Raw genomic sequence first — 15,999 nt, 5'->3', positions numbered from 1 at the left:
CAGTTTCAAATTTACAAATATATCTAATTTAACATGAATATTTCTGTTACATTTGCTAAAAATAAAATAAAATAAATTACCGCGTATTTCACAGTGTAGAGAAAAGAAAAAAAAAAAGTCACCGCAAAGGGAAAATTTTGCCAACACAACACACACCACACAAAACATGCTAAACGACTTAAGAGTAACGCAGGTTTCGATTTGAATAGGGTCTTTTTCAACCTAGAACCGATTTTTTTTTCCATTCCGCTAATTAAAATGAATGAGTGAAATTTACGGGAGTTGTTGGGTAAAGTAGGAAGGGTAGGGGTTGGATATTGTCCCTCCCACAGACACTACATCCGTGTCGAGAATGGTCGCGATGTGCCGAAGAAAAAACTTACTCGCTCTTCGGCGGGAACACCACATAACTTAGAAAGTCACAACTTAGAACTGTCATAACTTAGAAAACTTGGAAAAAACCACGTAACTTAGAAACACACAACTTAGAAATATCATAACTTAGAAACACACAACGCAGAACCACACAACTTAGAAACGTCATAACGTAGAAAGTCATAACTTAGAAAATTCTAAGTTATGTGTTTCTAAGTTCTAAGTTGTGTTTCTAAGTTATGACAGCAACCCCCCCCCCCCCCCCCCGCCGGCGCCGGGTGAAAACTGGCCGGCGAGCCCGCAGCAGATGAAAGGGGAGGGGATGACTTGTGTCGGTGGTGGGGGGAAGAGAAGACTCGAGGAGGAGACACGGGAGAAGAAGCGGCTCGCAGACGACCCGGGCAGGTACCAGGCGGCGGGGAGGCAGCGCCGCAGGAACTGGGTCAGTGGGTATAAAGCCCTAGCGCCCGGCGGGGGGAGAGGTAGTAGTGGTCTGTCCAGTGGAGCGAGGCGACGGGCGACCTTGGCGGGCTCCAGTCGCGTGTGAGAACCCAGCGGGGCTGACCAGGCTGCTTGTTTGTTGTTCGTCCTGCCTCTCGCGTGGCCGGCTCGCCGGAGGATCTCGGGGGCGGCATGTCCTCGTCCTGACAGCCGCGCGTCGCACGAAGACGTCGCCATGAGCACCAAGGTGAGGCGGCCCGTCCTTACTTTATTTATTCATTTATTTTATTACAATGTTCCGGAGAGCATGGCTCTGTTTTGGAACTACGCACGTCACTTTGGCATAATATGACTAGAGACCGGAAAAAATTCGCGGGTTCATTTCGCGATAGGCTGGACTCCAAACTCGTAAAACTTTATGCTGAGTCAGCGATTGGACCACCGTTTATCTGAAGGACTCTAAGCCTATGAAAAACCTTCTACAAAAGACTTATCAAAATCACAAGCATCCCAGTTGACGGGTGTCACGAGTCAGTATCCAATGAGCAGGTGCAATTTGTCCCAGTACATAAGAGTATCATGGAGTCTATCTAGAGGTCATTGAAACCGCGAATTTTTCCGGTCTCTAAATATGACACATAATTTTTCATAACACAATTCATACAGATATAATAAGTTTCGCAGGTAATAGCATTACAGTTGTACATTTAACACTTAAAAATGTTTTCATACATTTAACAATAAGATCTGGCATAAATAAAATAGTTAATTTAACACTTATTCATTATTCATTATTCTCAATAAAAAATTACTATTTAATACAAACATCAATTACACTTAAAACACTTAATATAGTTCTTATACAGAACAAGTCCTTGTTTCAGTCGAGATGTCGTTTTCGGAAATAAGCAATTCGTTGAAAGAAACCGTTCAAAGATCGAAAAACCCTTGTTCAACGGTTTTTTATAAAATCAAATAAATTGTGTCGCTGGTACTTAAATCTTGAAATCGTGTGGTATACAATTTTTTAAACTAACAGTTTGTATGTATCCAGCGTCTTAAAAGTGTATCATTCAATAAATAAATAAAAACTAGGTTCTCCAAAAAAAAAAAAAAACACTGAAAAACTAAGATTTCAATGTTTTTTTTTTGGAAAACCTGATATTTATCAATTTTTTTAATGATATATTAAAAAAAAAAGTTTTAAGATGAAGGTTACACACGCACGCCTAATCTTAACTGTAAACCACATTGTTTATTGCTTTCAGTACATGCTAGGACTGACATAAAGATTTGCCTTTAAGTTAATAAAAAAAAAATCATTAAATAAGGACTTGTCCAGTACAACAAATATTTTTTAAACAATAAAATGTTTTTATACTATAGATTTATTTAAGTTACTGTACCCAAACATGGATATATTAGAAGAAACATAATTTAAGATATTGTTCCCTTAATGAGGGTAGTGTTCTACTTTATTTTGTTTCTATATTTTGGTGTTTTTTTTGGCTCACAATTGTAAATACATTCATCATATGCCTATGAATAAGTGTTTATCTAATTATTTTAAAAAAAACTTGAAGGCCAATTTATATTTTAATCCTAGCATGAATTAGAAGAGTGGTATCGTGTTATGTAGAGTTTAGAATTAGCCGTTTGTATGTAGCGTTTGTCGTAAACATATTTATTTGTAAGATGTAACTAATAAATCAATAATCATTTAGAATCCCCAAATCATAGAAACGGAATTTTCAATGTTTTTAGATAAACTAAGCTATCATTAATTAGTGATTCTCAACAAATAAAAATATTCTAAGTCAATTTATACATACAAACTGTTTATTTGAAACTGTATACCACTCGATTTCATGTTATTAATTAATAATTAAATATAAATATAATTATGATTAAATTTTTTAAATTACTAAATCAACATTTACTTGATCTGATCAAACCATTCATAAACCTTCAAATATAGAGCTTTATTTAATCCATTTAAAATCACTGGCAATAATAAAAAAAAGTCATAGAAACAAGATAAAGTGCCCCTTTAACGTAATTTACTTAGATTGGGTGATTGTAACATATAATTGAAGTGATTTATTTGATTGTTTACAGTCGTTTTATTTTTGAAACTTTGCGATCTAAAAGTATATTGTAGCCCTATCTTAAAAGACAAAAAAAAATCACTGTGGTTTATTTTCTAGTAAATACCTCTCCTTTTTTTTTTTTTATATAAAACCACCTAATTTTTGTTCACGATTGTCAATAACTAGAAAAAATCTACTTTGCGATGAAACTATAGCAGATTAGACGATATTTTTTTTAGACGATATGTTTTCAAAACATTTCACCGGTCGTAAAAAAAAAAATTAAATACTCAAGACTTTCAGAACTGTTAGAAGAGACCAAAACTTACTAATGTAAGATTAATATAAAAAGGGCTGTGATGTTATTGTAAATGCGGATAAGTAGGGCCATGCAATTTTTCGCGAAAAGATTTTGAGAGTAGGGTAGCTGAAAGTTAATACATTGTAGCATCGTCTGTGTTTCGTTATTGGGTGAGTTTCCTTCATGTTCAAGTCTATTGTCAGCACACCGATCAGTAGGGACCGGAAAAATTCGCGGGTTCAATGACCTCCAGGATGAACTCCATAGTTCTACGTACACTCGGTCAAATGCCACCCACTCATTGGTTGCTGTATTGTGAGACGTCCCAACGTAGCAGCCTGTGATTCGATACAGCTTTGGTCTGGGTGTTTCTCGTTGGCCCAGATTCATCCAGGTGAGTTGTGAGCCAATAACAGAGGAAGCATTGAGGTATAACTATTTGTATTTTAGCCTATCGCGAAATTAATTCGCGAATTTTTCCGGTCTCTAGGTAATAACCGGTAGCAAACGCGTCCTGAGTGGCCCGGCCAAATAAGGAAAAACGACTTCTCTAGCAGACGGTCGCCAATCACAAGGAAGAAACTGTTGGCGTGTGCATACCATATCGTGCTCTAGCCAGCGTCCAGATATTATCCGCGAATAAATACCTGCTCCTACGAATAAGTTCATTTCACTTCGAGACTAATTAAGTGTGATCCTTCGCGAAAACTTGAAACGTGCGGCGACCGGCTCCAAGATGTGCAAAGACATGACGTGTCGGTTATTTTGAAGAGCCCGCCGCATTTGACTCCAAGCCTGCAGATTTATAACTAGGGGCAGGCATTTTTCGCGAATAAATCGGAACGCCTATTAGACTGCAACAAGGTATACCCGCACCAGCAGTTTCTTCCTTGTGATTGGCGGCCGTCTGCGAGAGAAGTCGTTGCCTTATTTGACTGGGACACTCAGAACTCATTTGCTTCCGCACTGAACTACTGTTATTGGTATTCTAACAATCGACGTGAAACTGAAATAAACTCACCCAACCACGAAACTCAGATGATGCTACAGTGTTTTAACTTTCAGCTAGTCGCGGAATCTTTTCGCGAAATATGCATGTCACTAGTTATAACGTTTAGTTGGAGAGGTGTTGGAGGGGGGGGGGGGGGGGGTGTTCCAGACCAGTTGCTTAGATATCACTTGGACAGTGTGAGTCGCAAACTGTGTTATCATCACATCGGTAGCATACTGTAATTTATTTTTCTAAACGGAACAAAAATATTCATGAAAATTTTTATGAATTTTTGTAATTTGTACATTTGCATAAAAGAAAACTGTATCACTGCAAAATAGTGCTCGCAGTAACACTGGGTTAGAATTCTTACCTAGACATTCGTGCTTTGTGTTGTCCCAGTACCTGCGGTTGTTAAAGTTATTTGTAAACTGTTTCTTGAAATTGTAACTGCGCACATTAATAAGCATAATGAAACCAACAAATTCAACTATTGAATATTTGATTATATTTGCCATGGCTTTAAAAAATTATGTTTTAATGAAACATCAGTTAAAATCTATAATTATGCGCCAATTTTCGTGAGAAAATCTCAGTATTATCTCGAGCAGAAAAAACGTATTTCATATATTGAATGATAACCATAGCCAAGTGTTGTACAAAGTTACAATTTTTTTTTTTGTAATATTAAAAACTAATTCTTGGCAACTGATTTCCAAGTGAATCTTTTTGTAAAAGTACAGAAACATGCTTTCTGTTCGGGCCTCGTGGTCCGACTGCCAGGCCTGTCTCTCGTCACGTCTAACCACCCATTTCCTCAACGCACATACTGTTTTGGTACCGCTACCCAGAATTTTAGGCTAAGAACTGAATTTTGTTACATCCGGAAACAACCTAACATCAATACTAACACGATTATTTTTTGTAAAACAGAGTATTGATTCGAAGGTAATTGCCACCATAGTAATATAGGTAATTATTTTTTATATATATTCATAAATATGCAATGTTTATACAAATTATTAAGTCTTAAACATTTGTCACATTTCATAACAGAACAAGTTGTATTTCTCTGTATTAATGAAATTGCAATCGACGAACAAAGGAAAACTATAATAAAAAATTAATATTTCTGCGTTTAGAGGAACGAGTCACAAAATAACTTAGTTTTTTTTTTGGGCAGGATACGTTTAATTTCTAAATGAAAAAAGAAAAATTTTTTTTTTTGGTAAACTTTGTGGATATTTACGGATATAGCAAAAGCCAGTGACCACTCATAATGAAACTGCCATCACTACAAAAGAAAAGTTTGTACTTTTTTTTTTCCCAGTAGCCCGTTGTGTAGCAGACACTCCTTCACGTTCATATGTGATGGGGAAGGGGATGGAGAGAATTGTTTCTGTTTCCTTCTCCTCCTCCTCCCCCTCCTCCTCTTCATTTTCACGTGACTGTCCATAAAGTCCCAGCTTCCCCTCACGTCTTCCATGTTACCCCTTATGACTGCTAATATTTTTTTCCGAGGGTGGTGGGATTTCATATCAACTGGATCAAAATCACACCAATATTTTTGAAGTTAAACTTTTTTTAGTCGCGTTGTGAAAAAAAAAATGACGAGAGTGAATTTTTATGATGTGCGCGCATAATGCAACGAAATTTTCGCAGGGTGAACAAAAGGCTACATACAAATAAAAATTATATATGTGCCTTTAAGATATACTTGAATGTATAGCATTGAATACTGGTCCATCTAATTGTAAGCTTCCATTGTCGCTGTCAGAGAGTGTCTGTGGAAGGTTTAGTAGTCCCCTGGCAGTTTTCATGGGAGTGTTTGTGAGATTATATTCCCGTATGCACAATATATTTGCATTATAAAATTATTACATTATTATTTAAAAAATTAAAATTAACAAATTTAAAAAGGCATCATATTTATTTATTTTCATTATTAATTAATATTTATCTTGGTTATTTTATTAGATTAAAAAATTAGTTTTATAACGTTTTATATAAATATTGATAACTGAGTATTTATTTAAATTTTATCTTAATTGAATTTATACTTTACCAACCGTATCCAAAAAACTTCAGTTATTTTATTTATATTAATCATTTGCATGCAAATTTAAAGTTAGTTTTTATTACGCCAAATAAGAATAACTTATAATGTTGGTAAATAAGTACACGCACCAATTTTTTTTAATGACACGCTTGCTTACTATAGTCTGTGTCATAAAATTGTCTCGATTTGGCAGTTCTCAAATATAGTACCAATGGTCTACGTATTATTCTACCACCGTTGTTCTGCAAAGAGTATTTGTATACAACGTCATGTCATCGGTAGTGTTCACAAACTAACTTCGTCACGTGTTAATAAATATCACCGGCTTTCGCGCCCATTGTGCGGAGTTGCGCGGCTTGTGGGTTGTAGCCGGCGAAGATATCGCCGACGTTTCGGTCGATGTTGCAGTCACCATCGTCAGGGTAGCAGTTACCTGCTGAGGTTATTGCAGTTCTCTTGCCCTTTTAACACTCTCGCCTGAGGGTGGCCGACCAGAAGAAAGGAAGGCTCTGATTGGCCCACAGCTGCAGCTATTCGGTAAACACTGCCCTCTCAGGGGAGACCGGAGAACTTGCAATATCCTTTGTAGGTAATTGCTATCCTGATGATGGCGACTGCAACGTCGGTAAAAAACGTCGGTGATATCTTCGCCTTCGACGCGGGAGTACAACCCAGAAGCCAAGCAACTCCAACACGTGTTTCTTCGCTAGTGACAGTTGGGGAAATGGGTACCACCGGTACTACTTTTGAGGATGTCAAATTTGGGACAAGTAACGTGGCACAGGCTATAGAGAGTAAGCGTGCCTGTTGTGAATAATTACATATTTTAAATACGGTGCACCCAGAAACTATGAACACACAATACTAGCAATAATTGCAAACAATAAGATTATGTTAAATTGTTTTTTATTTACATACAACACAGTTAACATACGTACCTGTTACTGGCTTAGGCCTTAAGTTTATTTACACTTATTACACCGTACCGTAAAATTTTCAAATTAAATTGCTTACGCCAAAATGTTAAAATTTCATATCTCACAGCATTCCCAAAAGAATTGCCACAGCGCCCCTAACTGTGGGAGGTAAAAAAAAAATTAAAGCACCATATATTTTTTTTGTAAATGGAACATAAATATTTATTTAAATTAGCCGATAGGTATATGTAAATTTGTACATTTACATCCAGACAAAAACTATAAAAAATTTGTTCGCAGTAATTATGGGTTCGTATTCTTAACCGGGCATTTGTGTTGTCCCAGTACCTCCAATAGTTAAAGTTATTTGTAAACCGTTCCCTGAATAGCTTTCCAGTGTTAACTGCACACATTAATAAGCATAAGAAAACAAAATAAAATAAAATTATTGAATAATCTCATTAACTTTCCAATGGTTTAAAAATATATATGCTTGAGTGAAACATTAATTAAAATGTAAAATTATGGGCTAATTGTTCGTAAGAAAGACTCAGTAATATCTCGAAAAACATATATTATGTATGCAAAAATAACCATAGGCTATTGGGTACAGTGTTACAATATCTTATCTTTCTTGTATTATTAAAAACTATTTCTTGGCAACTGGTTTCCAAAGGAATCTCTTATATATAGATTTTTTTCTGTGTACTATGGGGTATACTACAAAAACTATTAAAAAACATTAAATAACGTAACAAATAGAGAAACAATAGATGTGCATTATTAATTTTTTCCTGCTAAATTCAAGTGATTATAATTATAAGAATGCGAGGAGGGGAAAGGAGGTTTCGCCCGAGTGCACAGAGTACCTACAGTGGAGAGTATCCTAGAGGTCATTGAACCCGCGAATTTTTCCGGTTCCTATTTACCTTTTCGTTATTTTACATCTCGCTAACCCTCTTCAGCCATTTAGAGAGTTGCACTTTTAGTTACATTATTTACGAGTAAAGTCATAAAATTTTTGCGAAAAGATTTTCAGACCAGCTGAGTGTTATTGTCCGTGTTTCGTGGTTGGTTGCCTACTGTCAATACACCAATCACAGCCATCCAGTGCGGAAGCAAACGCGTCCTGAATGGCCCGGCCGAACAGGGCGATGGCTTCACTTGCAGACGGCCTTTAGTCACAAAGGAGCAATCCCTAGCTCAGGCATAACTCATTTCAGTCTAAAGAGCGATCAGATGGGTTTTTTTCTCGCGAAAATTACGAACAAAGTAATAAGCTTGCATCAAATTTGAACTAATCTCTTTAAAAAAAAAAAATCTCCATAGCTAGCGATGCGCACTCATCCCAATGTCGATCCTATGATTGGAAGCATTTTATGGAAGGTTTTCGGAGGGGTCTTCAGTTGCTCCGTCATGGCGCTCTCAATGTCGGGAATGGCGACAAAACCTTTTTCCTTTCAGCACGACCCGTTTTTCTTTCTCCGTTTCGCAAAGAAAACTTAATTTTTACGCTTTGTTTGAAATCCATGATTAGTAGGTAGGTACTGGAAAAATTCGCGGTTTCAATGACCTCCGGGTTAGACTCTCTACGATCCTCTAAATACTCGTGTGTCACCTGTTCTTTGGCTGATGATTTGTTAAACGTCTCGACTGGATAACTTGTAGTTCGGAACTTCTTTATTTGTGGGTTTCTTATTGGCCCAGAGCGCTTCACATTCATGAGAGCCAACAGTAGAAGCAAAGGTATACGTATTTTTAGTTCAGCATATCACGAAATGAATCTGCGAATATTTCCTGTTTATAATTATTAGGGATACGGAAATTTCGCGTATTCATTAAGTCGCAAGCTAGAATGCAAACCTTCACACTCTCGCGCTGTGTTCATGATTGGCCCGTCAGTTGTTTGGACACGCCATGAGCCAACGATGCCCAGCTAGGAGAGAAGTAAGCGAATCAGGTAGTTTCATTTAACAATGATAAAAATGTTCTCGCTAAGAAATCAACCAATGGGAAAGCAAGCATGGGTCGAGCACACCTATGACATTTGAATATTCTACCCTGAGGCCAGACGAATCCGCGAAATTTCCGGGTCATTTCCATGACGCGCGATAGACTTGGTAAATAGAACCTAACTCTGGAAGCCGACTGACAAGTCACAACTTGTTCAAACTTGACACTGACTTTTTCATCGGATCAGTATATCGGGCTTATTTCTTCGAACAGATTTAGCGTCAGCAGTTACTGCTGTAAAAAAATTCGTTCGCCGTATTTTCTGGTCACACTTCGGGTGGAGCTGAATTGTTGCCCCTTGGAAGGGCAGCCCTTCAGGAATTTTCTGGCAATGGTTTGTTTGTACAGCGACTGGAAGGGCAGCCCATCCAAAATTCTGAAAACATGTTTCTTTAAGTGTTTAAATAATCCTGAAAACTAGACCCTTGGAAGGGCAGCCCATAAGGATTTTTCTGACAGTGGTTAGTTTAGGTTAGGTTAGGTTAGGTTAGGTTAGGCCACTTTACAAACTAACCACTGTCAGAAAAATCCTGAAGGGCTGCCCATCCAAGGGGCAACAATTCATACAACCTTTCAAAAACACTACTGTCAGAAAAATCCTGAAGGGCTGCCCTTCTAAGGGGCAGCATTTCAGTCGCCCCACACTTCGTACGTGCGATGAAGTTTCGCTTTGAAATATAACCAAGAAGTAATAAACGCAAAGGGAAGGCAAACGCAACGAGGATCCTGCAGGCGCCGCTGCTCGGAAAACGGAACGCTCGGAAGAAATGCGGCCTCGTGCGAGGGCGTGTGCCCGCGGGAAACGCGATGAGATCCCGCAGCGGTGGGAAGGGTCTTTGTTCTCACAGCCCGCGATGAGGGTGGAGGTGGGGGTGGGGAGGGGGGGTATATCCGGCGACGGCCCCTGTGTTCGCGGGTTCTCGCCGCCGCGACCCGGCGTAATTAGGCCTCCTTCTGGGGCGGACCTGAGGGCTGCTCGCTACCGCGCACCGCCGAGGAACTCTTGCGGCGCGAGGGATCCCCCTGGCCAGCGCCGCGATCATTTCCCGAGTTCATTCCACTCCAGGCCGGACTCCTGTCCAATCCTGTCGATGGATTATAATTCACCGCAAAATGAATCCGCGAATTTATCCTGTCTGCTGATAAGTATGAGGATGGTATTTTTCGCGAAAAAAAAAAAAATCCTGAACGCCTATTAGTAGAGACCTGCAAAATTCGCGGATTCATTTCGTGATATGCTACAATTCAAATAATTATACCTTAGCGCTGCTTCTACCACTGGTTAACTGTTAATCTGGAGTAATGAGTGCCAATTAGAGACCCTCACTCATAGAAGTGTCGAATCACTAGGCCACCCAGTCGAGACGACTCACAAGTCAACAGCCAATGAACAGGTGGCATTTGCCCGAGTGTGTAGAGTGTAGTAGAGTCTATCCTGGAGGTCATTGAACCCGCGAATTTTTCCGGTCTCTACCTATTAGACAGTAATAAAGTAAGCCCGCTCCAGCGGTTTCTGGCTTGAGAGAAAGAGACGCCATCGATTGCCTTATGTTACCAGACCATTCAGGACGCGTTTGCTCCCGCACTGAACTTCTGTGATTCCGGATGCTGTACACGTGTCTAAAAGAAACTCAACGAATTACGAAATACAGTTGATTTTATAGTGTTTCAACAAATAGTTAGCCTCGAAATCATTTCGAGAATAACACATGGCTGTTTTTGGGAGTCTGGCACGACCTTCTACCGACGAGTATGACAACAAGGTCGATCCACGTCTCCACTGAGACTTTTCTTCACCTTGGAGGCATTTCGCTCTTATGTTATAGTTATAATTGTTGAAGACGATCTGGGACACTCAGTTTTCACGCATATTCATATACAGTAGGCCTATAGTATTGTTACGGAAATGTGGGGGAGAAAAGTGGGTTCGTAAAGGATAGCCGAATTAATTAAATTCAGTTTTATTTATTACTATATGACTACACCATCACGCAAGTTACTGCACTCGAGATCTTTGATCACAGTCAATCTGTTTTTGTGTCAGTCCGCAGTTCACACTCCCCCACTGGACAGTGGCTCTCGCTGGCCGCCTCTGACCTCGCACTCTGGTCGACACACGGGTCTCGCGCCACTCGTCACGGCCCACTCGCTCGCCAGGCCTTCACTCGCCGGTACCGCACTCTCTCGCTGCTTCTACAGTCCTCGGCCGTGCTTCTGGAACGATTTAGGGGAGGGCAACCAGGGCGAAAGCCCCGGGGCCTCCACAAACGGAGGGCCCCCCCACAATAGAGACTTCGTAAAAAAAAACTTTCAAATTCCGACAAGTAAACACTAGTAAACATCTTTTCCTTTGATATTATTTTTTCGCTGTTTTACCTTTACCTACAGTACTTTGTACATACATGATTATATTATTGTTAAATATTAACAGAAATATTCATTAACACTAAAATTTAATTTCATGTAATTTTTGTCTCCGATTATATTTATGTATGTTTTTTTTTTTAAATACTAAGAGAATCTACTTCATTTCACAATAAATTATTTATTGGAAAATTAGACTGAAAAAAATTGTTCATTTTATTTGTAAAATAATTTGGGGCCAGGGGGCCTCCGCTCCTCTGTTGCCCCGAGGCCTCCAGACCTCTAAATCCGGCCCTGGGCCGAAGCGCGGCTCCAGAGGAAGGGTGCAGGGGGCGATAGCCCCTTCCGAGCCCAAATTTTACTTCTTATTTCTTTGCATGGAATGTTAATGTTAACTTAAATACTTTCGTTAATGTGCTAAACTCTTCTTTCAATAAAAATGTTGTACGAAAATACTAAATTTCAGTATTTGAGACCATTATATTTTGTGAATATCCCCAAGGGCAGTGTCATGATTATTAATTGCATCCTCCTGTGTGTGAGAGCCCTGCCTGAGAGGTCTTCCTGGAGCCGCCATTGGAACGGCCTCGCACGCTGATGACGTGTCGCTTCGACGCGACTCTCGAAGCATCTTGGACAGCGTTGGAGTCACGTGACTCCACGCGGCGGCCCCTGTAAAGCTGGGTTTACGATTGATTTCCTTAAGAATTATAACTTAACATCGAGCACACGATTAAGTCAAAACTACATTTTCCAGTTTTTGATTGACATAGAAGTCGTTAATTCTAACCAATCACAGCACAAAACACATGGTCGGCCATTGTTCGAAATGGAGAAGCAGGTTTGAAATAGGTTATTGACAAATGGGATATCTATTTTTCGAAATGGATGATGATTACAAATTACAAATATACGAATTCTAACCCAAAATACTGCCTCGCTCGGTCCAATAATAAGACATAAACTTCCGGTTGAAAGGTTCCGGTTTGTTGTGATTGGTCGCTTCCCTTAAGTCTTAACGAAAAATATAAAATATAACCATTTCTGTTAAGTCTTAAGTCATCATATGGTTCGCACACGACCCGTCAAAATTCACACACGACAATCATAAACCATCCACTAGTTTACATAGAGTCATATGGTAAGTACACGACTAAGTCTTAATTCGTAATTCTTAATTTTCAATCGTAAACCCACCTTAAGCCCGCAGAACCCCCAGGTCACTGACGGGCAGGGAGGGAGCGGGGGCAGGGGAGTGGCGAGGTCGGACCACCATAATCCCCAGAAGTATGCGCGAGTGACGTCAGTGGCCGTGCGTCGCCGCGGGGTCTCGCCGGGCCAGACCACAGCTGTAAGGCCCACTCAGGTAGCGGCCTTGCTCCAGCACGCTAGTAACAGTATCATCTCAGTTGCTACAGTTAAATATCTTTTTCTTTTGCGGTTTGATTTTAAAATTTTTAATAATACACTTTTAAGCGTTTTTTTTAAATAGTTTGAACATCAATCAAGATAAATATAAACTAATTTAGCCATAATGTTCCCGCTTTTAATTCTTCCTCATTTTTACGCAAAAAAAAAAAAAAAATATGCTGCTAGTATTTATTATTGGTATAACATCAGTTATGTAAACCCTATTCATAACTTTTTTTTAATTGCGTCATGGTCACACCCAATGACAGATCCAAAAGCTTGTGAAAGGGGGGAGGGGGAATGTGTTATGAAACTATAGTTTTTTTCCTAACAAATACGTAAAGTGGCTCCTCCTTGGATTTTCCTCTATATATAGAAGGTCACTGTCCTTGTTTTTAAAGCTGCGTGGTGCATACCTAGGGGCACGTATTTTTAGTTAAATAATCTGAGTTCTCATTAGACTGCAATAAGGTATGCCCGCACGCGTTTGTTTCCGCGATAGAAACCCGGAAAATTCGCGGATTCGTCTGGCCTTAAGGGTAGAATTCAAAGTCATAGGTGTACTCAACTAATGGTTTCTTTCCCATTGGTTGATATCTTAGCGAGAATATGTTTATCCTTGTTAATTGTCACTACTTGATTCGCTTACTTCTCTCCTAGCTGGGCGTCGTTGGCTCACGGTCGTAGAGGGGCGTGTCCAAATAACTGCGGTCCAATCATGAACACAGTTCGAGAGTGTGAAGGTTTACATTCTAACTTACGACTTAGTGAATGCGCGAAATTTCCGTATCCCTACTGATAGTAGACATGGGCACCTGAAATAAACCCAGCCAACCACAGTTTTAACACACAGTTTTTATGTAAATCTCGTCGCGAAACGTACACGGCCCTATATGTAGAGACAAGAAAAATTCGCGATTTCAATGACCTATAGGATGGACTCCATGATCCTCTATGCACTCGGGCGAATTACATCTGCTCATTGGTTGCTGACTCGCAGCACCTGTTAACTGGGATGCTCGTGATTCGCTACTTCTTTTGTTTACATTTTTTTCATTGGCCCAAAGTCCTTCAGATACACCGTGGCCCAATCACCGAAGCAGCAAAAATGCTAACTTTTTTGAATTCTAGCCTATCGTGAAATGAATACGCGAATTTTTCCAGTCCCTTCCTATATGCATAACGCTTACAGTCTCATTTAAGGAAAGCTTCGTCTTAATAATCAAAGAATTTAAATAAATATATATATATTTCACTTGGACTGACGAGGCCCAGACTTGGTTACACTGCTGCGTAGTCCCAAGATTCGCCCGCGTGTGTTTACGTTCGCCTCGGAGCGCGCCGAGCTTTCCGGCCAGCGCGCCAGGCAGCGCAAGTGTCGCGGCAAGTGGCCCGTGCCGGCGGGCGCCATTTTGTCGCTTGGCCGGCCAAGCAGAGCGGCCGAGGATAGAAGAGAAGGGGGGGGGGGGAAAAGATCGCCCAGTCATGAGGTGGAACGCACGCTTTACTACGTGGGTACTAGGTGAAACAGCTTCTTTTTTTTTTTTTTTTTTCCCCAGTCGATAGTCTGCGCTTTGTTTGCGGGACACCCGGAAACACTACACTCGAACAAGTCTGTGTTCTGTCGTCCGGCAGACATGGCGCAGACAATCAGCTAGACAAAAAGAAAAGGGCGCCATGGCTGAACCGTGGGTGGATAATTGTTTACAAACATCGTTGTAAGAACACACAGTGGCAGAAGAATGCGAAGTCCATTGGTTGGTAGGCCTACTACTTTTCGAGAACGGTCAAATTTGAGACAAGTCACACGACACAGATTATACCAGTTGAATTTTTGTTTTGTTTTAATAATTCTTGCAATAAAGAAAATTAATTTAAAACATTTATATATATATACACCATTGCTGTATGTTACGCCAACGTCGTAACTGGTGTGTCTTAAGAAGCATACTACTGTTTTCGTTTTGTCGCACAGTAGGGCCTATGTATTTTTAATTCTATCATTGGGTTCGCATTTGCTTCACTGTATTGTCGTTGTGTTGTTTTGAATTTTCTTTGGGTTCCTCTGTCGCCGTGTTGTCCAAGGTATTAATTTGTCTTCATTTGTCGATATTGTTGCAAATGTCCCGTCGCTGTCGGCCCACTGTGTTCGTATGCTTGTCTGTCGTATTGTTCTGACAAATTCCTTCTATACGGAATATTGTCTGTGCTATATATGCATTTAACGTTTGACATCAGTTGATTTTTGGCTTGTTTATCCTATGTGTTTATGTATTCGTCTTTTTGATGTTTAAGCGTCTTAGCTCTCGGTATACGGCATTTGTTCGGAGTTATATCGTTGAATGGAACGGAAATGTGTAACCACGGATGGCGCGAACTTAAGTTCATAGAGACAAATGAATAATGAATCTTAAAAAGATGGACGGTATTTTATTAAAATTCTTTGTCTAAAATCTGATCCAAAGCTGGGAGCTTATCACGCCAAGTAATTAAGACTTCTAACGCGCGTACAGAAATACACACGCCAATTTTTTTCTCTCTCTCCTGTAAAATTTATATCAGGGATTTAATAGGTTTGCTGATTAACCCGATGGTATTTGGCATAGACCACCTTACTCCAGGTCCAACTGACAAGACGTGACAGGGGCAAGAGCGAGTTCTACATTACATTCCCTTCTTGACACACACGTCTACACTCACTGGTGTTCCGAAATGTACGGACGACAGCTGCAAGGCCTTGGGCGTGTTGTCGCAGTGCGCAGCATATCTGAGGACACGGGTTCGAGTTCCGGCCTGTCCACGTTATTTTAGATTTTCCACGCTTTCCCTTTAATAACTCCGCGCGAATGCTGGAAATGGTTCCTTGATCTGAGTTGATGGGCCGTGTTTTTCTTTCCCAATATCCCTGGCCTGAGGTTTTCGTCCGTGTTTCTATACCGACTTTGGTGATCTCGCTGTTCGGGAGTCGTAATACCCAAAATAATATGCATATATTTTTAATTAGCTGGAAGGAAAACTTTTTTCCATTTATCTCCCAT

General features: G+C 39.9%; 1 protein-coding gene across 1 annotated transcript in view; it reads left to right on the top strand.

The window, feature by feature from the left end:
- Positions 1-857: 857 nt before the first annotated feature.
- Positions 858-15,999, top strand: part of LOC134532289 (uncharacterized) — a 47,772-nt gene continuing 32,630 nt past the window's right edge. Inside the window, exon 1 of the mRNA XM_063368707.1 lies at positions 858-1,063. Within this exon, the coding sequence (XP_063224777.1) occupies positions 1,052-1,063 (12 nt within the window). The 5' untranslated portion in view covers positions 858-1,051. The remainder of the gene's footprint in view (positions 1,064-15,999) is intronic.

This window comes from Bacillus rossius, chromosome 5 (assembly GCF_032445375.1).
Source record: "Bacillus rossius redtenbacheri isolate Brsri chromosome 5, Brsri_v3, whole genome shotgun sequence".
Lineage (NCBI taxonomy): Eukaryota > Metazoa > Arthropoda > Insecta > Phasmatodea > Bacillidae > Bacillus > Bacillus rossius.
This window is presented reverse-complemented; position numbering and strand designations above follow the sequence as displayed.